The 23,790-nt window shown below is 53.3% G+C and overlaps 1 protein-coding gene across 1 annotated transcript; it reads left to right on the top strand.

The window, feature by feature from the left end:
* The first annotated feature begins 10,247 nt into the window (after positions 1 to 10,247).
* BCAN (brevican) lies at positions 10,248 to 23,429 on the top strand. Its single transcript, XM_072945897.1, has 13 exons — positions 10,248 to 10,338; positions 11,098 to 11,472; positions 11,791 to 11,965; positions 12,248 to 12,375; positions 12,867 to 13,160; positions 15,326 to 15,559; positions 16,105 to 16,752; positions 20,172 to 20,279; positions 20,838 to 20,996; positions 21,606 to 21,688; positions 22,058 to 22,202; positions 22,465 to 22,655; positions 22,943 to 23,429. The coding sequence occupies exons 1-13, from the start codon at positions 10,248 to 10,250 to the stop codon at positions 23,048 to 23,050; spliced, it is 2,739 nt and encodes a 912-aa protein (XP_072801998.1). The 3' UTR covers positions 23,051 to 23,429.
* The last annotated feature ends 361 nt before the right edge of the window (positions 23,430 to 23,790 follow it).

Below are 23,790 nucleotides of genomic sequence, written 5' to 3'. Positions count from 1 at the left end.
CTTATATGTGGAATCTAAAAAAAAAGACACAAATGAATTTATTTATGAAACAGAGACTCACAGATATAGAAAACAAACTTATGGTTACCAGGAGGGAAAAGGGGTGGGAAGGGATAAATTGGGAGTTGGAGATTTTTAGATACTAACTACTATATATAAAATAGATATTCACCAAGTTTCTTCTGTATAGCACAGGGAACTATATTCAATATTTTTCAGTAACCTATAATGCAAAAGAATATGAAAAGGAATATATGTATGTATATGTATCACTGAAACATTATGCTGTACACCAGAAATTGACACAACATTGTAAACTGAGTATACTTCAATTTAAAAAAAAGGCCATACTAATGTACTATCAGGCTGGCAATTTCAAGGTGATATGGTGTATTATAGGGCCAATGGATCCTGTGGTCACATGTCCATTGTCACACTTCCTTTACTGTAAAATGGATTCCTTTGGTTAGAGGTGATATATATGGGATCTCATAAAGAAAAATCATTTCCTTTATTTCCTTGGCTACTGATATTGGTGATGGCCAAGGCACTTGGGCAGGGAAGGCAAATCCATATACAGAATATGCATTAATCCCAGTAAGGAATTATTAATCCCTACTGCAGACTGAAAGAGGTACATTGTAATCAACATGCTTTCCAGTGGCTGGTTGGTCTCTTTGAGGGATGGTGCCATGTTGAGTTTTCAGCATCTGTCTCTGCTGCTGACAGACCAAACATCCAGCAGTGGCAGTAGCTAGATCAGCCTTGGTGAGAGGGAGCCCATGCTGGTGAGCCCTGACATAGTCTCCATATTTACTGTCACAACTACTCCATTCATGGGCCCATTGTGCAGCCCTGGCATGGCAGAGGACAAAGACTGGCTGTTATCCACTGGAGTCCTTCTGTCCCCTTAGCCATTCGATGTCTCCTCTGCAGTGAATGCTCTTCAATGATACTGCCATAGACACAATGCCCACTCCTGTAAGTCCATCCATATAGCTCTTCCCTAGACTTCCTTATCTCCAATCTTCCAGTCTTGCCCTTTCATGGCCTGACCTACCAGCCAAACCGTTTACCACTGCTCAAGAGTCCACGTATATACTTCGCTCCAGTCACCTCTCTCCTTGCAAAGTAGATGACCAGTGTATTGCTTGAAATCTCCTGTTTGGAGGACTTTCTTTCACCATGTCTTTTAGGGCCACCCCTGAGTGGGGCTGGAGTGTGGTAACAGCCCATGTTTAGCTCACATCAATCTATCAAAGTGATCCACTCATGGACCAGGTGTGGGCTTTTTTTATTCTCTGAATTCTGATCACAGACCAGCCCAACAAGGCTACAGAGTGAGCTGGGAGAAATGGGACGGTGCAGCAGAGATAGCGATGTGGGAGTCAGGGCTTCCTGCCCATGTAGCTTCCTCGTGCCCTCTGAATGCACTCAGACCTCATCACAAATGTACATTTTGGATTGCTGCTATGCCCACCCATGTGTGCTTGTGACTTGGTGGGTCTCAGAATTTCTAGATCTTAATAGGAAAGGGAAACAGGGAAAGGAGGGAATCCAACAAGTAATTAAGTAAATAATCCAAATAATTGAGCAGCTGATGACTATGGACAGCTGGAGCTCCAAGGTGCTGGGGGCTGGGGGAGGCTGTGGGGAACTTCCCTCCCACTGTTCCCACCTGAGAGGTGAGGGGCTGGGGTTTTAGTCTGTCAGCTTGCCCTCTGTCACTGGTTGAGGGCTGTTGCCAGGGCCATTCTGACTTGCCAGGCATTTAGGCCAAGCGTACCCCAACATCGAAAATAATCCCCAAGCCTTTGGCTTGTTGAGGTGACTGCTAAGGGCAGATGGATGGAGGCACCAACAGGATCTGCTATATCCCATTAACTTTCAAAATCGTGAGTTGATGCCTAACAACATCTGGAGGTGACCAGTGATTTTATTTTTTAGTATCATGAACTCATGGACTTCTTAATCCATTCGACCTGTTTCAATCTCTTCAGTCATTACTCAGCTTAGCACTGACATTGTCTTGTCTTTGGCCAGTGGGAGTCTTTTCAAGTTGGCTACTGGGTACTTTTGACATGAGACTGACCTGAGTCTCATAACTTCCTTGTTCTCAAGTATGACAAGTTATCCTTCCCCAGACCTGGAATTTCTCCGAAGGTTCCTTTTAGTGAAAAGTACTATTTAGACACCATGATCTGGACACAAGGGGTATTCACTGTTACTGCTCTGTCACTGATTCTAAGCCTCTTCAGTAGACAGAAGATAAATATGCAAAGGATGAAGTCACACTGCTATTTTCAATCCAGATTTAAGATTAGCAATTTTTGCTTAACTTTACTTTTCTTACACTGAAAACCTTAGTTCTTAACACCATTACTATAATTACTTATTTACTTTTCACCATAAATAGCACTTTTCAAAATAATGCCAGCATTAAGATTTGTCCATGGTTCTCTTTGTCCTTAGGGATCTATAGTCAAAATGCTGAGTTTCATAATCACTTAAAAGAAAATTCTTCTATGTGGCTTTGCCTCCAACTTCGTATATAATTAGGTGCATTTGTTTCAGTCTGTTTTAAATGTTTAGGGATTGCATCACTTTCCCTCTGTTTAATCTAAAATTAATTCTTTCTAATTTAATTTGGTGCTTTAATTAAATAAAACATTTATGTGATTCCAAGATCAAAACCATAAAATAAGATGTTATTACCATTTTACAAGTGAAGAAACTGAGGCTCAGAAAGATTAGTACCTTCCCCAGTATCAAAGAAAAGTGAGCAGTCTTTCCCCTCAGGGGACAGGGAGAGGGGCTGCGGGGAGCCTGCAGATGGAACTGACTTTTTCTCAAGAAGTAGATTTGCATGTACTCAGGGTTAAGCCTGCCAGTTCCTTCAGCTGTTCTTTGAGAAACAGGCTGATGATCTCCTCTGTACACATGAATTTGCAGCCCTCAAAGCCAGGGTCTGTTAGCTCAGGGGGGACAGCTGGCTCCAGCTCACACAGCAGAGGCTCTCCCACAATGCTGTTCAGCCTGTAGGTCCTCTCGGCACCCTACTTCCCCTCCCACCCACCCCACCCCCTGCCCGTGGTCAGCTGCAGGAGCCCTGAGTTACACCCAGCCCTTCCTGGGCCCTCCCTCGCCTGGGCTGGGGTCCCGTGCTTCCTGGCCCCTTTCAGAAGCTATCAAAGCCTCTATTCTCCAAACACAGCTGTGCCAGCGTTCAGTGCCGTGTCCATCCCCCTCTTCAGCCCCACTCCCATGTCCCTTCAGCATAGGATCCAGGTGCCTGTGTGATGTGCAGCGCCTCAGAAAAAAACCAAGCTGCTTGGGCCCCTACCCCTCAGTCTAGGAAAGTGGGGGCAGGTGTTCAAGAGGCTGGAGGGACAGACTCTCCCTGTGGTTGGGAATATAGTGAGGAAGACCCAGGGCTAACACTGGAGCTGGGGGGAGGTTGGGATGCTAGAACTTGGAGGGGAGATTCTGTTTCCTGAACTAGGGTCATGGCCTCAGCTTTGTCCTGGATGGGAGGCTTAGCAGGGTGAGGGCAAGAGATTTACTGTTCTCATCCAGAGAGATTGGAAAAATCCCCAGGGCCCAGGAGGCTGGGAGACGGGCCAGCTGATTGCATGTAGAAGAGGAGAGCTGCCACCACTCCCTCCTTCTCTCTTTCTTCTCCTCACCTCCCCCATTTTCTCTCCCCTGAGAGAGATAGCTGGGGGCCCTGGCAAGAACATTGGCCTGGGAGGCTGGAGATTTAGGTTTCGGGTCACGGTCAGTCAGTCAGTTTCATGCTATGTGACCCTAGACAGTCACATCATCACTTTGGGCCTCAGTTTCCTCACCCAGAAGATACCTAAAGATACCTGAGACATTCTCCTCCTATTAGTGGGACAGGAAGTTAGTTCTACTTGAAATCTGACTTTCACTCTTCCTGCTTCCATTGATCCTGTTTGCTTCCAGCCAGTCCATGAGTTCCCTTTCTGAGTCCTAGAGGGGAAGGTCTTGGTTCTCACCTCTTCTCAAAAAGCAGATAGAAATGGGCCAGGGTTGTCATATGGCCATGGGTCAAGATGCAAATATAGAAAGTTCCTGATCAGAAATTTCCAGGTCAAAGTGCAGGTCAGACTTCAGTATGCATTTTTCAGCTGGAAATGTTGGGAAGTCTTGAGGAAGTGCTCATTTTCTCCCCTGGGAAATCCTAGGGAAAGGACTCCTCTCTCAAATAGTGAGCCCTCTATCCAGTTCACAGAGGAGTGGCCCACTGACCTCCTGGCCAGGAGATCTGGTACAAATTACTCTGTGTATGTGTGTGTATGACTAGTAAAGGAAAAGAATCAGATTTTGCTGAGCCCAAGCCATGGGCCAGGGCTTAGCCAGCCCAAGTGCAGCAGATGCTACCCAGAGCAGCAGATAGCACTCAGCCCATTGTACAGAAGAAGAAATTGTTGTAGTGAAACAAAGGTCTTCCCAAAGTTTTGGGAAATGCAAATGGCAGAACAGGAGCTTGACCTCAGTGCCCGTGACTCCAGAGTCCTGGCTCTCTTCAAGATCCTCACAGCAGCAGCTGACTGTTCTCTCACCAGATCTGGTTTCCCATCAGGGGTCTGCTTCTTGGAACAGACTGTCTGGTACCAGTCCTTCTCCAGACCCAGGTGCTGCCAGCCTCCGTCAAGGATGGACTCCCCCAGAGCACCAAAATATGTACCCACATTTCTACTTATGAAGGGAGGTGGTGAGGAAGGTCACTTTCTCTGTCTTCTTTGGTCACAGCCAGGTTTCCCTGAGGCAAGAATTGTGGTTACATGTGAGCCACCACTAGGATTGAATTTCAGCCACTTGGTTGCCTGGCTCTGCTTTGCTGGGCTCAAGCCCTAACCAGCCCAGATGGAGAAGAGCCTCTGTGGGGATTAGGCTGGATACATGCCCCCACGCTGAGACTGTCTCTCAGCTCAGGGATGCCAGGTCCTAGGGCTACCGAGGTGCTGCCCAGATCTGTCCCCAAGGGCCTTCTCAGATCCCTCCCCCCTCCACCAGAGGACTTGGGACAGCATTCCCAAGTATTAAAATAGTGCCTGGTCCACAGTGGACATGGAGTATTCCAGAATTTCCACACAGTGGGGACTTAGGTGAGTCTAGATGAAAGGTCAAGGACCTGCCCTGAGGCTGCATTTGTATCACAGGCACCCCACTTTACTTGGGTTATTTTGGAGGTGCTGCTAGAGATTGTGGGAATCAAAGCCTCTGACAAGCTATCCTCGATGCCATCACTGGCATTCAGGGGAGAGAATCCAGGTGTCTGTCTGTCCTACCCACAGTCAGTGCAGAGGACTTTGCCTGGAATCCCAGGAGGGAGGAGGGAGAGAGGAGGAGGGAGGGGGAGAGAGAGTCTGGGAAAGAAGAGGGAAGTGGAGGCCCTGGAGCTGCGAGGGGGGGGTGTCATTGGTATTCTGGGCGCTGAGGAGTCCCCAGCGGCTGGGCAGCACTCACGGACCACCCCCTGGCACCAGGCTGCACATTCATCAGCGAGCTCTGGCCAGTGGGCCCTCTGGGCTCCCAGCAACGCCTGCACTTTGCACATTGGTTTGCATGAGCAGTAATGTTCATTCACGGTGCCACTTCCCACCCCTACCCCCATGTCTAGAGTTCCTGACTTGCTTTGCTTAACTCATGAATCTGCTCTCTAACCTCCATCCCTCCAGCTGCAAAGTCAGCTCCTCCTCTGTGCAGGGAGTAGGAGCACCACAGGAGACAAAATCCAATCAGAGCTTCCTCCAGGGAGGAGGCTAAGTTCATTTGCACCTCATCCTGCCTCCAAATAAGAGATTCCCTCCCCCGTTTTTATGTATGTGTGGTATCTCTCCAGGAGCAAAGCCTCCTTCCCATTCTCCCTCCACCCTTTTCCCCACTAAGTCTGAGTCCCTCCTCCTCTCCCTTGACTAAGGGGAAGTCCCTCCGACTATCTAACTTTCATCCCTCCAGCTACAACATCATCCTCTAGCTCGGCGAGCTCTCCCTGCCCGCTCCTCTGCCCTCCCTCCCTTCTCCAAGTCTTCGGCTTCTCATCCCCAGGACGATGTCCTACTTCGCTTGTCCTTGCTCTCACGGCTGCCGCCGCCGGGAACCGACGCAGAAGAGGCGGCAGGTCCCGTGATCTTCCAGAGCCCCCCGCGTTCCCAACCCGGGGGCGGGGGCGGCCCCTAGGAAGGGCGGGGCGGGGGCGGGGGGGAAAGAAAGGGGGTTTTGTGCAGCGCCCGGCGGCCCGGCGCCCTCTTCCGAGCGTCCTGCGGGCCCAGCCTCTCCTTGCGCCCGCGCAGTCCCCGCCGCAGTCTCGGCTGCAGCTGCAGGACCCAGCAGTGGACCCGGAGGAGACCCCCGGAGGCGGCAAACTTCGCAGTGCTGAGCCCCCATTCTGGTCCTCGGCAGCCCGCGGGTAGGTGAGTGTGAGCACAGCCCGGCCGCCCCCTGGGAAGGGGAGAAAAGGGAGCGCCTCCCACCACGCAGCCCTTGCCCCCCGTGGCTCTGGCGCACCCAACTCGCCGACCCCTGACACCTCCGGGAGGTCCGCTGTCGGCCACCCCGGAGCGCCCACGGCCCTGCTGCCATGTCCAGCTCTGCCGCCCAGCTCTGCTGCTGGCACCCCCATTGCTGCTTGCAGTTTGACCCTCAGCCCCTTTGAGTCCGCGGGATGATGGGAACGCCCCTCTTGGTCCTCACATCTTCGCTGCTGCGCCCTTCAGTCCCAGCACCGCTGCCGAGATTTCCGGTCTTGCCTTGGGCAGGGCGGTAGCAGTTCGAGGTTCAGGCCCCGGCTCTGTACCTATTCTGCGGGCAGCACCACGAGAGGAGCTGCGGTGAGCAACCCTTCTTCTGGGGGGTACCTCCCTGTAGCCCGCAGGACAACCGATAGGATCCGCTGTAGAAGAGGTCTCCGCGTGCCGGCTGGAGCTAGAATGCCAGCTCTGCCCCTTACTTGCTGTGTGACCTTGAGCAAGTTAGTTGACATCCCTGAATCTCAAGTTCCTCATCAGTGTAATGTATAAACAGTGTTTTTCTCAAAGTTGAGGTTATACATAGGAAGCATGTAGTAAGAAGCCTGGCTCAGGTAGATGGTCAGTAACTGTTAGCTGGAATTTCAGTCATCACTTCCGCTTTCCTTCCTGGCACTGCTGTTGAGCTAGGGAACCCCCTCACTCACCCCAGGTACTTCCATATCCGCTTCCTATCAGAATAGCTCTGTCCACTTGGTTCTAACAGGACCAAGATTTGCCACCAGTTTTGTGAGCACCATTAATATCTGCATTACTTCTATTCCAGATAATACTAGTAAGATCAAGGGACACTGTCACCCACAGACCCACCCCCAGTAATGCTGGTGCTTGTGTTGTCACGGTTAACTTTGCTGTTGATAACAGCACCGTCCACATTTCAGATTTTATACGAGGAGGAGCTGTAACAGCTCAGCTGGCAATGTTGCTAATCTAGTTGTGCTTCCAATAAATAGGACTATTTATACAATTACTGCAATTACTCCTTCAGGCCTGCTAAGGCCTTACTGACATTGTGGAGGTTCATGTTGCCCCTCACACAGCTGCTAAGGGAATAGTTAAGAGCTCCCCTCCTGCGGTAACTGAAGCTCTGGCCTCCTGTGTATCCCTGCTAACCCTGCTGAGTGCTGGAGCTCAGCTCCTGTGGGCAGAACCTGGACTGCCAGCTGGTGGGCATTCAGCATAGAGGTGGTGGGTGGTGGGTGTGTTTGCATGTGTGTATGTATGTGTACGCGTGCATTCTCTCTCTCTCTCTCTCTCTCTCTCTCTCTCTCTCGCTCTCGCTCTCGCTCTCGCTCTCACACACACACACACACACACAGAGCCTGGTCTTGATTCTCTGTGGATTGCATTCATGAAGTCTGTGAGGGAGATGGATGTCCATGGTCAGACAGGAATGATAATGGGAAGTTTCCTGAATAGCTGGGGAAACTCAAGACAAAGGCTGAAGTCCAGATGCTAGACCAGAGGGATGGTGTGGCATTAGGAGAAGGGACAGGAAGACTGCTGAGCTCTTGAGATTAGAGATGGAGTGTCCTGCTCCGGAGGATGAGAAGATGAGGAGAGGTGGGTGGGTGTGTAGGATGGAGAAGGCCAAGACCTGAACCCCTGGGTCTGAGTCTGGTGCGAGGGGAGGGAATGCTTAAGTTTTCCCAGGACTGCGAGCTATGCCAGGAAGGGGCTTGAGGCCAAGCTTAGTGAGATTGGTGGGGGCATGGAGGGTGTGCAGAGCTCTCTGTGAGAACCATACAGTCAGGGCCACGCTCTTGACCTCTCTGGCTCCCAGTCCTGGAGGTAGGGGTGAGATACCCTCCACGGTCCAGGGCAGCCGGGTCCTCATTAGACCAGACTTTCTCCCTTCATTCCCCCACCTACATAACAAAGGTGAAAGGGGGAACTAGGGTGATGGTCCCAGAGTGGCTCCAGCTATATGGGTTTCTGGGCCGCCCGTCAGAAAGCTGAGGGCCAGGCCTGTGTGCAGCTCCAGCTCCAGCCCAGAGAGAGGGGAGGGAGGGTGCCAGAAAGGGGCCTGGCTCAGGACCTGGCACAGCTCAAATGCATGGCAAACAGTCTCCCAAGCACCCGGCAGGCACTGGCTGTTTATGCCAAATGGTTCCCCCTCCAGCCTCAGAAAGCAGTTCTCTCAAGTGCCCCCATGCCCAGAGCTGGTCTCAGTACCATCTGATCTGGCCCCATCAGGAATCTCCTCCCTCTCAAAGGTCAGAGAGAGGCCCTGGGCATCTGGCTTTTGCCACTCTTCCCCTAATTCTGACCCTGAGGAAAGATGCCCTGCCATAGTAGGGAAAATGGAGGTTACAGTGGTGCAGAGCACCCTGGGAGGATCTAAGAAGGAAATTTCCCATCAGCTCAGGCTCAGGAAAGGGTGGACATGTATGAAGGCAGAGCCTGAGAAGTCAGGGAAGATGGAGGGGGAACAATAGGCCTGAAAATGAGAATGAGTAGCCAGCGGGAATAAGCCTAATCTCTAGGAAGTCTTGCCTTCAGTCTAACCTTCATCTCTCCTGCTGCACCATTGGCCTATTCCATGGCAGACTTGGATCTCCATACTCTTCTGAGTCTAGCCTAACCCTTAAAGATGACATTGGCTCTGCAGCCTTCCCTCGTGGAGGCATATTGACCTAGTGCCTGACTCAGGGTCAAAGCCCATTTCTCAATGTCCCACCCTCGTCCCTCCATTATGAGCGTGTAAGTGTTTTGGGATCCTCAGAGGAATATTCTGAGTTCTCAGAGCTTCTGATAGCCAAGGGCATGAGGGAGATGATCCCTCTCATTTATTCTCACTTCCCCCACCTTAGCCCACTACCCTGTCCAGGGCTAGGGTGGGGGAAGGGAGAGGCTGGAGGAAGGCCAGACTGGCAGAGACAGGGGCTTTGTCCCAGCTGTTTCTGAGCCAGGAGATCCGGTGGGAAAGACCGTGCCAGGCAGAAAGGAAAGGCTGGGAGGAAGAAGGGAGAAGGCAGCCAAGGAAGGGGGGTGGAGGATGCTGGGGAGTAAAGAGAAGAGTTTCCTTGTAAGTAATAGTGGAGTGGGGGGAGGCTGAGGAGGGGTTGGACTGGAGAGAAGCTGTGTAATGCCTGGGTTTAGTCTAGGAAACCTTCCTGGAGGAGGCTAAGTGGGTATGATACTCAGGGAGGAAGGGACAGGAAGGAAGAAAGTTTGGAGGGACAGTGTGAGAGGAGGAGAGTTCAAAGGAGTCTGGCACTGGGAGAGGCAGAGGGGACTTAGAGTTATGCTTAGAGCATAATAGCACCCATCATTCATGCTATAGGCTACAAGCATTTACTGAGCTCCTACTGTGTTCAGGATGCTGTACATTTGTATAGGATTTTTTTTTCTCTTAGGATAAAAGCACTCTCAAAGCACACAGCCCCATCACAATGTGTGAGGTGGTAGTAATGGTGCATAGTTACAAGTAAGAAAACAAAGGCCTAAAGAGAGTAAGGAACTTGCCTAAAGTTACACAGTGAGTTGATGAGGACCCAGGTCTTGGCTGTGAATAAAAACCCCTTAACAGGGAGACAGAGATCAGAAATATTGTTCATGGTGTGGTGGGGGCAGTGGGCTTCAAGGCCAGGACATGTGTGAGTCCATGTGGTTGTGGTATGAGAAGAAGAGAAGTCCATTCTGATGTCTGACCCCATCTTTCCTCCTCAAGTCCCTCCATCACCTTGCATCATGTCCCCGCTCTTCCTGCCCCTGCTGGCCGCTCTGGCTCTGGCCCAGGTCCCTGCAGCCTTGGCTGATGCTCTGGAAGGGGACAGCTCAGGTAAGCAACCCCACTCCAGGTCACTGTCTCTGTCTCCTGCATCTCCCCCATGGTAGGAAGCAGCTTCTTTGGCCCTAGCCAACCTCTGCTACCCTCCAGGAATCCAGGGAGGAGATAGAATTGGGAGCGCTGCGGGGAGAGGTCTGGGCAGGGACACTTGAAAATAAGGGATGAGTTGTGGGCCCTGGTAGGGTGGTGGAAAGTTGGGAGTAGGGCCAGGGAGTGGCACTAGCATAGTTGCTAGGCTGCTAGTCTCCAGGGTGGAGGATGGGGGACCCTTGGGGCAGAATTCATCCTTGGGGCAGGATGAATGGGGCTGGGAGGTAGAACAGAGGTGAAGTTGGAAGAAATCCTGAGGGTGACTCTGAAGGGGACAGATAGGGAAACTTTGAGGACAAGACTGGAGGACCTAGGAGGTGAGGTTAGAAGACCCTGGGTGAGACCCAGGAATCCTGGCGTGATACTGGGATACTCTGGGGATGAAAATGACTGGGAGACTTTGTCGGTGGTTCTGGAGACGGTGAGGGGTGGGCCTGGGGGACCTAAAGGTGGGCTTGCGGGATTCAGAGGGCTGGAGCCCAGGTTCCTGGGGGCGGGGTTTCAAAAACACAAGGGCGAGGCCTGGGAATCTGGGGGCGGGGCGGGGCGGGGCGGGGCGGGAAGGATCCCAGAGTGGGGCTTGGAAACTCTAGGGTGGGTTCCGGCGGATCCACAGCATGAAGTTCCAACGGGTGCCCCCACCCCACCCCCTCCCCTCAGAGGACCGCGCCTTCAGCGTGCGCATCGCGGGCGACGCGCCGCTGCAGGGCGTTCTGGGCGGCGCCCTCACCATCCCGTGCCACGTTCACTACCTGCGGCCGCCGCCGAGCCGCCGGGCGGCGCTGGGCTCCCCGCGGGTCAAGTGGACCTTCCTGTCCGGCGGCCGGGAGGCCGAGGTGCTGGTGGCGCGGGGTCTGCGCGTCAAGGTGAGCGAGGCCTACCGGTTCCGCGTGGCACTGCCTGCCTACCCGGCGTCACTCACCGATGTCTCCCTGGCGCTGAGCGAGCTGCGGCCCAACGACTCAGGAATCTACCGCTGCGAGGTCCAGCACGGCATAGATGACAGCAGCGACGCTGTGGAGGTCAAGGTCAAAGGTTAGAGGGCGGGACGGAGAGAAGTTCCCGGAGAGAGGGAGGGAGGACTCCAGCCCTCAGGGAGCCTACAGTTTAAGGAGGTAGCAAACACCTAGAAGGCACAGACTGAGTTGGAAAGGGAGTGAGTAGATACAGGCCTTGGTTACCTCCTCTCTCTTCAGGTGGAGGAAGTTCTACTCACAGTCTAACTTAAGCCCCTCATGCTGTAGAGTGAGCACAATTTGGACTTTACCCTTTGTGTACAGGGGAGTGACAAGGAGGGTGAAGGGAGGTCAGTGTGCTGGGTGATCATGCCTCAGGATCTTCTCTGCCCCTCAGGGGTCGTCTTTCTCTACCGGGAGGGCTCTGCCCGCTACGCTTTCTCCTTTGCTGGGGCCCAGGAGGCCTGTGCCCGCATCGGAGCCCGCATTGCCACCCCGGAACAGCTCTACGCCGCCTACCTTGGGGGATATGAACAGTGCGATGCTGGCTGGTTGTCTGACCAGACCGTGAGGTGGGCTGGGGCTGTGGACTATGAGCTTCTGGTCGTCTCTGAGGTGGCTATGGTCTCCATACAGCTCTGCCAGTGGCTGCCTGCTGCCTCAGGCTGGCCATAAAGGGCTCCCTGGCCCTGGGGAATGAAGTTGGTCCACGGAGGGTGGGTTAGGACCCTGCCCTGAGGGGTGTGCATTTCTGCAGAGATTAGAGGACAACTGGCTGCCTTGAAAGGCAATGTAATTCAGGAGGGTCACCATGGGATGGCTCCCTGGTAAAGGCATTTGTACCCTCTCCCCAGATATCCCATCCAGACCCCACGAGAGGCTTGTTATGGAGACATGGATGGCTTCCCTGGAGTCCGGAACTATGGAGTGGTGGACCCAGATGACCTCTATGATGTCTACTGTTATGCTGAAGAACTAAATGGTGATTGGGGGTGAAGGGTTCCCAGGAGAAGAGCCACCTCGCCACTGCTGCCCATAGGTCCTCCAGAGGCCTCTGCTGGACTGTATCATCCCTTATCATCCTATGTTTAAGTGGGCAGCCAGGGGTAAGGAAACAGTGTTCCTCCCTCCCAAAGCTGTCAGAGAGGCAAGTTCATGGCCAAAGCCTCAGACAGGTGGTAGGAGACTGAGTTTGAGTCTGGCTCTGCTGCTACTTGCTGTGCATCTCTACCTTTTAGTATCTCTGGGCCTCAGTTTCCTTCTTTGTGGAATGAGGAAATTGGGCCAGTTTCCTTTGAGCAACAATATCCATCCTAAAGTTCTATCAAGACTTCAATCCTATGAAGTAGGGTGGAGGACTGCGTGTCACAGATGAGGAGACAGAGGCCCAGAGAAGCTCTCCCAGAGCCCCTGTGGGAGCCCAGGGTGGAAGGGACTACCTTCCTGTTAACCCAGCCTCCTCTTCCTTCCCAGGAGAGCTGTTCCTGGGTGCCCCTCCAGACAAACTGACGCTGGAGGAGGCACGGGCGTACTGCCAGGAGCGGGGTGCCGAGATTGCTACCACAGGCCAGCTGTATGCAGCCTGGGATGGTGGCCTGGACCGCTGCAGCCCAGGCTGGCTGGCCGATGGCAGTGTGCGCTACCCCATCGTCACACCCAGCCAGCGCTGCGGTGGGGGCCTCCCTGGGGTCAAGACTCTCTTCCTCTTCCCTAACCAGACTGGCTTCCCCAACAAGCATAGCCGCTTCAACGTCTACTGCTTCCGAGGTGAGCCTACTTCCCTGCAGAGGCTGAGACTAACCTCAGAGATGCAGAGTTGAGTCCTACAGCCCTACCCCAGCCCTGGCCAGTTTCTCTTGGGTCCTTGCCATTTGCCTGAAGGAGCCTTGGGTGATGATCAGCTTGTCACCTAGAGTTCTAATTCTGGTTGTGTCCTTTGCTTGGTCTACTTGGCCTCAAGGAGGGCTCACCTCTCTCATCTCCTCACCTGCCTCCACATCTTAGTCCATGCCTTGTCTCTTCCCATTTCAAAGCTACCTCTCCCATATTGAGCTGCCAAATATATTTCCATTTCTGATCAGCTCATGAGCAGAGAAGACATGACCAATATTCTCTGAATCCAACGAATGATCTGCTCCAGTTAACCAAATACCTTCCAGAGCTCTCAGAGGGGCTTCCAGAACCCTCAGCTTGAAGTTGTCAGATTTTTAACCACTAAATATTGATGGACAAACACAATTTCCCCCACAGGGAGCAGATCTTCAAGGACAGTGGGTGTAGAGATGGCTCCCTGCCCACATCTTATATTGGGAGCTGGAAGGGAGGCAGTGCCTAGGACCCTTAGAGACACAGGGCCCAGGCCAAGGGTGGGTGACTATAAGGGAGGCATTGCCATGGAGTGTCTGAGTTCTTGCCCCAGTCATGAGCCTGTGGTACTGTACAAGGGCTGGAGGCAGAGATGGGAGGAGAAGACTCAGACTTCACCCTTAGAGAGCCGCTAGTCCAAAGGAGAAAGACACAATTTCTGACATGGGAGCCCCCAGTCTGACCGAAGACAAGATGCCTCATTCCTAGCATGAGGAAAGACTGAGAGAAAAGCATTACTTCCAAGGTGACAGATCTCCAGACAGCTTTAGCCTGAGGCTGGGAAGGGTGGGGAAGTGCAGTCCACAGGAAGACAGGTCCATCTGGAAAGGCTTACGGGAACACAGATAATGGTGATGATGAAGATGATAATTATAATAGCTAACACTTCTATGCACTGATTATAATTATGTGCCAAGCTCTGTTCTGATAAGAAATAGGAGGAACTGAATCAGGAGAACAGGGGAGGTAAAAGGATGACTATGGTTGGGAGCAGGTGGAGGACAGAGGCAGGTAAGGGCACAGGTTGGCTTGTCTGGGATGAGCAAGGCTCACTGGAGCAGGTGATGAGGGCAGGACGTGCTGTCCTGTCTTGTCTGGCTGAACACAGATGGCCCTCAGGGCTTTTCTTAGCCCAATTCCACCTTCACTTCATTGGTTTTCTGCTCTCGGTTCCCTTCCCCAGGGACAAGGTAATTTATTCTAAAATTCTGGTTATTTGAAGGGAGCCTGGAAGGATGGGGTGGCCCCTTCCTTTGCCCCTTTGCCCCAACAGTGAGATCGTCAGGTGATGACGATTGAATGTCCCTCTTGTATGCTACTCTTCAGCTCTCCTATGGCGATGACAGCCTGTCTCCCGTTTCATTTCTAAAGTCTTAGGATGACTGGAATCCCACACAACAAACCCAGGGTCCCAAGATGCTGAGGTCATTCTGTCTACCCTTTTGCATCCATCTCCTTATTCAAGGAAGAAACTCTCTCTCGAGCCTTGAAAAAAAATATTTTCTCTCCTGAGCCTTTCTTTGCCATTTTATCCATTGTATTTTTTGTGTTTTTCTTCTGAGGGGGGCGGTAATTAGGATTATTTATTTATATTTTTAATTGGAGGTACTGGGGATTGAACCCAGGATCTCGTGCATGCTAAGCATGTGCTCTACCACTGAGCTATACCCTCCCCGCTACCATTCTGTCTAAAGCAGTACTTTCCATCTCCTTACTCCACTTAATTGTTCTTTATCTGGTAACATTTTAATATATGTTTATTTATCTGTATCAAGAATATAAATTCCCTTGAGGGCAGGAAACTTGCTGTTTTTCTCTGCACTGTATCCTCAGTGGCCAGGAGAATGCTTGGCGTGACACATAGTGGGTACTTGATTAATGCTTGAGGAATGAGTGCTGAAGTCCTGGGGTGCTCCAAGGGCCCCATGGGTGCTCCACAGGGAAGATGAGAGGGAAGAGAATTCCATGGTCTCTGATTCTAACCCAGAACCCTCATGTGCAGGCTGTGACCTGGGAGGGCAGACTCACTTCTTTAACCTCACGTTGGCACTTTCCTCCTGCTGCAGACTCTGTCCAGCCTTCTGCCATCCCTGAGGCCTCCAACCCAGCCTCTGACCTGGCTTCTGATGCACTGGAAGCCATTGTCACAGTGACAGAGACCCTGGAGGAACTGCAGCTGCCTCAGGAAGCTGTGGAGAGTGAGTCTCGAGGAGCCATCTACTCCATTCCCATCGTGGAGGATGGAGGAGGTGGAAGCTCCACTCCAGAAGACCCAGCAGAGGCCCCTAGGACCCTCCTAGGTAACTCAAATCCCTTTTCCTTGGGATGTCTCCACTTGAGAGGGGCAAGTCCAGGTTGAGGCTAGGGTTGTGGCCACTGTGACTCAGCCCTGTCCTCTCTCAGCAGCAAAGTAGTGCAAGGCATCTCTCTTGTCGCTTTCCTAATGTTTGCCTTTCCAGAAAATTCCACTCCCAACTAGCTGGGTTTGGAGATGCTTGGACCAGAGTTACACTCTGGGAAGAAAGGCTCTCCTTTCTTTGATCTCTCCTCCCCCTCAACTACCCAAAATAGATGAGAAAATTTTAACAGACTGGGAGAGGGAGATGCAACCATCATATTTTCCTGGGCTAATGACAGCTCACAGAGCCTTCCCAAGTTTTGCCTCAATATTGCAGCTCCAGTTGAAATTCCTCTGGTGTGGAGCAAAGAAAACTCCCCAGGGCAAGCTCTCCTCTGTCCCCTAGGGTTCACCCTCCCCAGCCTGGCTTCTCTCCCCTTCCTCTTCCTTCTTCCTATCCTCTGGCGGGTACTGTCCCTGGTGCTGAATCATCTATGCTTTGCCTAGAATTCGAAACCCAATCTATTGTACCTCCCCTGGGGTCCTCAGAAGAGGAAGGCAAGGTGTTGGAGGAAGAAGAGGAATACAAAGATGACGAAGAGAAAGAAGAGGAAGAAGAAGAGGAGGAGGTGGAAGATGAGGCCCTGTGGGCCTGGCCCAGCGAGCTCAGCAGCCTGGACCCAGAGGCCCCTCTCCCCACTGAGCTGGCTCTAGAGGAGTCAGTCTCCCAGGCATCCCCACCAGCGAGGGCAGTCCTACAGCCTGGTGCATCACCAGCTTCCTATGGAGAGCCAGAGTCTCCCAGACCTCCAAGTGTCCTTGGACCACCCACTGAGACTCTGCCCACGCCCAGGGAGGGGAACGTGGCATCCCTACCACCATCTACTCCAGTTGGGACGAGAGATATGGGGGAGGAGCCTGGGGGTCCTGAGCTGTCTGGGGTCCCTCGAGGAGAGAGCGAGGAGACAGGGAGCTCCGAGGATGCCCCTTCCTTGCTTCCAGTCACACGGGCCCCTGAGGGAACCAGGGAGCTGGAGACCCCCTCTGAAGAGAATTCTGGAAGAACTGTCCCAGCAGGGACCTCAGTGCCAGCCCAGCCGGTGCTGCCCACTGACAGCGCCAGCCGTGGTGGAGTGGCCGTGGCTCCCTCATCAGGTAACTTTGCCCAAGGCTCAACCTCCTTCTTTAGCCTCCTCCTCTTTCTCCCCCTACAACTCTGGATCACCTGACCTATAGTCCTTTAACCCACCATTGCCCCAGACTCTCCTGTCCTTTGCCTTCATTCTCCTACCCACCTCTACCTATGGGCTTCCAATCTTGGATACCCCACCTTGTGACTTCCATCCCAGCTCTGATTCCTCATCCTGGAATACCCAACTCCATGACTCCTACCCTGTGACCCTCTCCCTGTTTCCAAAGTCCTCACCCTGTGACCCCAGCCCTACCACTGACCACCTGGGACTTTTTCCTACCCTCAGCTCTCTACTTGTGACTCACATCTCACTGGGCCCCAGAGCACCCTCATGCCTTGTTCCATGGATACCCTGGTCCCCCTACTGCACTCTTCAGGGCACAGGCCCATCCCTGACTGCTCATTCCCCTTCCTGTGTGCTATCTCCCCTTCAGCTGCCTCCCACTGATATCAGGGAAGCCTGGGATCCCATCCCCATCCCTCAACCTTTGGGGTTCAGGAGAGCCCTTATTCCCACAGAGCCTTAAGTGATTACTTCTGTGAAGTATTTTTTGACTGTTTCATGGAAACAAGCCTTGGAAATAAATCTCTATTAAACTGCTTTATAACCCAAACTCTGGCACCCTCTGTCTCCACCCCAGCTGTCTGCCCCTTTCATTCCATGGATTTATGTCCTGGGTAGCTCTTTGATGCTTCTCTTTGGCACCATTCCTCTCTGTTGATCTCTCTGTCTCCCTCTCCCCTGCCCCCCTGGGTCTCTATGTGTTTCTTTGCTTCTTCCTTTTCCATCTCCAGCCTGTACCCTTTCCTGTCCTAGCAGTCTAACAGCCCCTTGCTGTTCCCATATCCTCTTATCAGACCTGTCTCTGCCTTCCTTTCTGACTCCTGAGATCCCAAATCTGACCATACACATTACCCCAGAGAAGTCACTGTCAGTCTGCGGGAGTGATGGGAATCACATCTGATGGGGAGAAACCTCTGCGGCCCAGTGTGTGTCCGTGTCCATTTGTATTCATTTCTGATCATTTGGATGGCTCCCATCTAGAGCCATACATACAGAGTACTGACCCTCAGCATAGAGGCTATTCCCTGGCATCCAAGTGCCCCAGGACCCTGCTCCCCATCTCAGCAGGGGGATGGTATCTAACTTTCATCCCACTGCCCATGGCTTCTCCCTCCTCCACTAACTCCTGCACTAATGACCACCTCACCCCCTATTTCAACCTTCCTGAACCCAAAAGATCTCAAAGTTCCTAATGCTGGAGAAGACACAAATCAGGAGGCAAGAATGGAGAGTGTGGAGAGAGGGGGAATGGGAAGTTAGGTTCTGGGGTCTGAGAGAAGTCCTACTATTTAGTGAAGGTTGAGCTTCTCAATAGAGATCTCTGGAGAAGGCTGGGATCCTCCTAGTCCCAGGACACCTCTCCTAATGGCCCAGGTGGGCTAGGGGGCCCTGCATCCCACCCATGCTCACCCATTTCAATTTCTGGCTCCCTCCCAGATGGCCTTGGATTTCAGTGCTGTGTAGGGTGGGGAGGGGCTTTGGTGGGAAAAGGAGCACCATTGGAAGTATCTGTGGTGTCTTAGTTACCCCACCTAGAGGATGAGTAAGAGGTCTTCTGGCCTGCTATTGCACAGGAGGGAAGGAAGAACTTTCTGTTTAGTAGTTGATCCAAAGGGAAGGAGGTGAGAAGACCAGAAAGTCTCAAAAGAAGTTCCTTCACTTCCAACCCCTCCTCACTTCCCTGGTTCAGGTTCTGCCACCCACAGCCAGGGGAGGGACCTATGGGGCACCAGAGACCAAATTTAAGGGTCCCTGTTCCCCAGGGTTGGAGAGTTGGACAGAGAGAAGCATAGAGGACAACAGGAAGAGCAGGAAGGTGTGAGGAATAGGAAGGGGTTCAGGACTCCTACCCTGTATAAGGCCTGGTGCTTAAAGGGTTAAATAAAACACCTCCCCTCCTGGCTTTGCCCTGGGGGATAGTAATACCAGCTTGGAAGAGACTGTTGGCAGAAGGGGTGATGACGGGGAATGGTGCTGGAACAGCTGATTCATTTACCCAAAACAGCTAGGTCATCCCAGCAAAATTCTTTGAATCATCTCCAGCTTCTCCTCCCCCTACCTCTGCTCTGATCCCCACCAAGCAGTGGGATCTTAGGTCAGAGTAAAGCATTGTGGGCCCCGGCCTTGGCTGCTAGGAGTGGACGGCATGGTCTGAAAGGTCCCACCCAGGGCTGGGCTGAAAGCTCTGACCAGTGCTGTCAGTCTGTGGGGTCATCTTCTCCTGATCATCCAGAGTAGAATCTGACAGCTCCTTGGGCACTCGCACCTAGTCTAAGGACAGCCATGTCCCATCTCAGGATCCAGAGAGAGAGAGTCCGGAGGAGAAGGCAGATGGCCTAGCCAGACGGAGCTGTATCCAGCCAACAGATTGCAGGCCTTCAGGGTAGTGTGTTAGTCTAAGAAGACTGCCTGGAGGAGAGGGAGCCAGAAGGAAAGAGCAAAATAGATTGGAAGGGTTTCTAAGCTGAGGAACCCGCAGAGGCCTGAAGTGGAGGGGGAAAGGGGAGCCTGGTAAGGGGGAAGAGTCTGGGAAGATAAGAAGGGGAGGCAAAGAGGTTGGATGATGCTGGGAGAGTGAGTGGAACCAGCCCTGCAGGACAGTGGGAGCTGCTGCAGCTCCATTCCTGAGCTGGAGGCAAGAGGGCAGGGCATAGAGTGAGGGACGGGTATTGGATCTTCACTAACAGCTTCTGGGGCTGGCTCTGTCCAGTGGCCAGCAGGAGCAATGGTTAGCTCCCTCCTGGACCACCCTAAATCAGGTCCCAGAAGCAAGAAAGGGCAGGCTGCACCTCACTGTTGCTATGGTGGCTGTCCTCTCCTTCAGTTCCACCCAGCCCACCTAGACTCCACAGAACTGTGCTAGGACCTGACACAAAGACAAGGGGTGAGGGACTAAACTCTAGGCCTAGAGAGGTAAAGTGACCAGCCCAATGTCACCCAGCAGAGCCAGGAGCTAGGTAACAGTCCAGGATGCATGACTGATGACCAAGCATCTTTCCCCTTAGTGGGGTTAGGTCCTGGGGGCCTTCCTGGCCACTTCCCCCCTCCCCGCCCCTGTTAAACAGGGCCCACACTGGTGAGTATGACAATGGCCAGAACAGGGCTGAGCCAGAAGTGGGGGTCAGTGAAGAATAGGGGAAACCCAGAACCCAGGGCTGGGCTGTGACCAGAGGCAGACTCCAGGGAGAACCTTTAAGGTATTGTGATAGCCCTCAGACAAGGGGGTCAGGGCTGGGGCCTCTGACCCCTGTCCTGGAGGGCTCAGGCTGCAGAGCTGGTCACCCTTGCTCCCCCACCTCACTTCTTTCCCCCTCTCAGGTGACTGTGTCCCCAGCCCCTGCCACAATGGTGGGACATGCTTGGAGGAGGAGGAGGGGGTCCGCTGCCTATGTTTGCCTGGCTATGGGGGGGATCTGTGCGATGTTGGTGAGTGTGTTGAGGGGCTGTGGTGGGGGGAGATCGGAAGCCTGGACCCTGCCACTATGTGCTAGGGGGCACTGGTTTTGGCTTTGCTATTAATGAATCCCCATTTTAGACATCACATAACGTCTCAGAGACTTACCCTCAATTTCCTCATCTGTTAAGTGGAACCAAAAATGCCTCTCGCGCGGGAAGGTAGGGGAAGGAGGGAGATCTGTGCTCCTGGCATCTGGCGGGCAGTCAAGACTTGCCAGTTTCCATTATCCTGGGAAGAGAGGAGGGTTCCGCTCTTCTTTAGGATGGAGGATTGCACAGATCCAGGTCGGGACTCCAGCCCTCACCCTGGTCCCTGTTGCTCAGAGAAGGAAGGCGTCAAGTTTCCCTGCACCAGGGCCCCCTAGCTCCTAGTTGCACTGTTCCAGCACGCCCTTTGGCACCGCCCCCTGCCATTAGCCCCGCCCCCTCGGTCTGCGGTAGTAGGAGGAGCCTAGTCTCTGTCAGGGGACCCAGCCTCTCTGGGTTCCCGGGTCCTTGGCCTCAGCTGCCTGCCTTTCTGTGTCCCAGGCCTCCGCTTCTGCAGCCCCGGCTGGGACGCCTTCCAGGGCGCCTGCTACAAGCACTTTTCTACACGAAGGAGCTGGGAGGAGGCGGAGAACAAGTGCCGGATGTACGGCGCGCACCTGGCCAGCATCAGCACACCCGAGGAACAGGACTTCATTAACAGTGGGCTGGGAACGGGGCGGGAGGCGACCCTCGTCATCTGTTCTCACTCATACACCCAGTCACTCATTAATTAATTGATTAATGAGTGTATGTGGTAATTAGCTCCCTTATACGTTAATTCAGATATTCATTATTTTGGTTTACCTCATGCATTCAATTTTCCTTTCTCTCTCCCTCCCTCCTTCTCCACACGTGCGTAGTGGGGGCTTCAGGCAGGGAAGGGCTGAGGTTGGCGCAGGAAATACACCTGCATCAGCCTGGCCGTTGCTGGGGGGGCTCATCTTTAGTCGCTCCCCATCTCCCTGGCTCTTCTGCTTCCATCTATCCCCGACTCTGATCTTGTTGAAAGTTTTACTCTTTTTCCAGAGTTTCCCTTTCTAGCCCTGGTGATAGTTTCCTTCTTCCCTCACCCACTACGTCCCTGCTTTCCATTCTGCCCTTGTGCAGAGGTTGGAGGGAGGGATGAGGAAATTACGAAGCACGGATTTTGGACTGCGGGAAGAACTCCCCCGCGGGCACCGACAGACCTCCCGGTAACGGGGAATGGCCGCCATCTGCTGGCGGCGAAGCTCACTGCACACCTTCGTCTCCCCTGCGGTTCTTTCCCAGATCGGTACCGGGAGTACCAGTGGATTGGGCTCAATGACAGGACCATCGAAGGCGATTTCCTGTGGTCTGATGGCGTCCCCCTGGTGAGAGGCTCTGGCTGCCCCTCATGCTGCCTAGGTCGCTTCTTCCAAACACCTGCCCTCCACCCGCAATGACCCCTATCCCTCCCTCTCCTTTTCCCCGGCCCCTTTCCTTTCTCTCTCCTCCGCTGGCCCTTCTCCCTTCCTTGTGTCCCCCTCTCTTCTTTTCTGGTTCCCATTATCCCTCCCCTCAAAGCCCTCGACCTCTTATTTCCCCTCATGGAGTCCCCTAGTCCCCATCTTTCTAGCCTTCTCGCTTCTGGTGCCCCACCCTGCCCCTTCTCCTCAGGTCCTCGAGGTCTAGTCCTCCCAGTGCTCCTGGTGCTGGAGCTCCTCACCACCTCCTCCATCTCCCCCTCAACCCACTCCCAGCTCTATGAGAACTGGAACCCTGGGCAGCCAGACAGCTACTTCCTGTCCGGAGAGAACTGCGTGGTTATGGTGTGGCACGATCAGGGACAATGGAGTGATGTGCCCTGCAACTACCACCTGTCCTACACCTGCAAGATGGGGCTGGGTGAGGGCGGGCAAGGGGGTGTGTGCCAGGGGATCTGGGAACTGAAGAGTGTGTAGAAGGAGGGTGCAGAGCTACACAGAGGAGTCAGAAATCTGTCCCAGGCCATGGGCATGGGAGGGGTACCAAATTAGGTGGGTCCGCTGGGAATCCCTGCTCTCTTTTGTGTCAGGCTGTGGCCTATTCCTCTCCTCCTTCATCCCCGTTCTGGAAACTGTTACCCACAGAGCCAAGCTCCCAGCTCCTGACTGTGTCCCTCCTGCAGTGTCCTGTGGGCCTCCACCAGAGCTGCCCTTGGCTCAAGTGTTTGGCCGTCCACGGCTGCGCTATGAAGTGGACACAGTGCTTCGTTACCGGTGCCGGGAGGGGCTGGCCCAGCGCAACCTGCCACTGATACGCTGCCAGGAGAATGGTCGCTGGGAGCCCCCCCAGATCTCCTGTGTGCCTCGCAGGCCTGTGAGTGCCAGGAGGAGGCAGGTGGGGGGCACTAGCCAACACAGCCCTTGCTCTGTCCTAGCTTTATCCATCACTGGCTGTGTAACCTTGGAGTTATCACTACCCCTCTCTGGGGTCCCCTTCAGTGCTGAGAATATGAGAGTCACACTGGGCTCTTCAGGGCTGAGCCAGGAAGTGTTTTGATGAGGTCAGGGGTCAAGGAGCAAGAACACCAGAATGCAGGCTCTGAGAAGAGAAAGGAAGAGGAGCTTAAGGGTGGAGGGTAAGTCTGTGTGTGTCTTCCCCAGGCTCGAGCTCTGCACCCAATAAACACCCCAGGAGAATATCAGAGGAGGCCAGTGTGGCGCTGGAAGTCATGGTTGAACCCCCCTCCCAATCCTGCTCCAAGTCCCTAAGGGGCAAGGCTGTCAGCATTGCCCTCTGCCTCCAACCCTCCCTCAAACCCGAACCTGTGCTCTTCCCACTACAGGGAATGACAACATGAGAAGGGTGGAGCTGAAGTCCAGGTGATAGTGCCTGAAGGGGCTTCTGGGAAACACCCGGGCAGCTCCAGCCCTGCCTTAGACCCTCTCACCCCTACCCTGGGCATCAGATTTTCCTCAGGGCCTCGGGTAGGTCCCTAAGTGCCTCAACTGCCCTCTCCTTGCCAGCCATCCTATCCCCTCCATTCTCCTGGGGGACACTGTGCACACTCACTCTGTTTTCCAAGAGAATGGGTTTGCAGGATGGAGTACCTGTAAAACCAGCAGGAAATAAAGCTGCATTTGAGCCCAAGCAAGTCTGATGCTTCTGAGTGTGTAAAAGAGAAAAAAGTAGAGTTGGGCCAGGCCTCACGGAATAAATATATCTTCTGTGTTTCTTAGATTCTGAGAGTCAAAGAGGTCCCCAAGATGTCAGTGGATATAAGATTACCTGGCACAGAATAGCTGCCCAGTAAGTATTTATGGAATGAGGGAGCCCACCAGGGTTGGGGGACAACAAAGGATATTTGGAAGAAGCTGGAGTGCCCGCAGTGTCCACGCAGACCTAGAGGAGTTCAGTCTGGGGAGGGAGCGGGGCTGAGGGCCCAGAGAGGAAAGCAAAGAGGTGGGTGCCTTTGTGTCCCCATCCTGAGGTTCCGGAGGCAGGTTCTCTC

This window comes from Vicugna pacos, chromosome 21 (genome assembly GCF_048564905.1).
Source record: "Vicugna pacos chromosome 21, VicPac4, whole genome shotgun sequence".
Lineage (NCBI taxonomy): Eukaryota > Metazoa > Chordata > Mammalia > Artiodactyla > Camelidae > Vicugna > Vicugna pacos.
Note: the sequence above shows the minus strand (reverse complement) of the source record. Positions and strands in the feature narration are given on the sequence as shown.

Coding starts and splice junctions, on each gene's coding strand:
- BCAN (XM_072945897.1), top strand. CDS start 10,248: ATGTCCCCGCTCTTCCTGCCCCTGCTGGCCGCTCTGGCTCTGGCCCAG. Junction 11,966..12,247: donor TTGTCTGACCAGACCGTGAG/GTGGGCTGGGGC, acceptor CCCTCTCCCCAG/ATATCCCATCCAGACCCCAC. Junction 15,560..16,104: donor GGCCCCTAGGACCCTCCTAG/GTAACTCAAATC, acceptor TGCTTTGCCTAG/AATTCGAAACCCAATCTATT.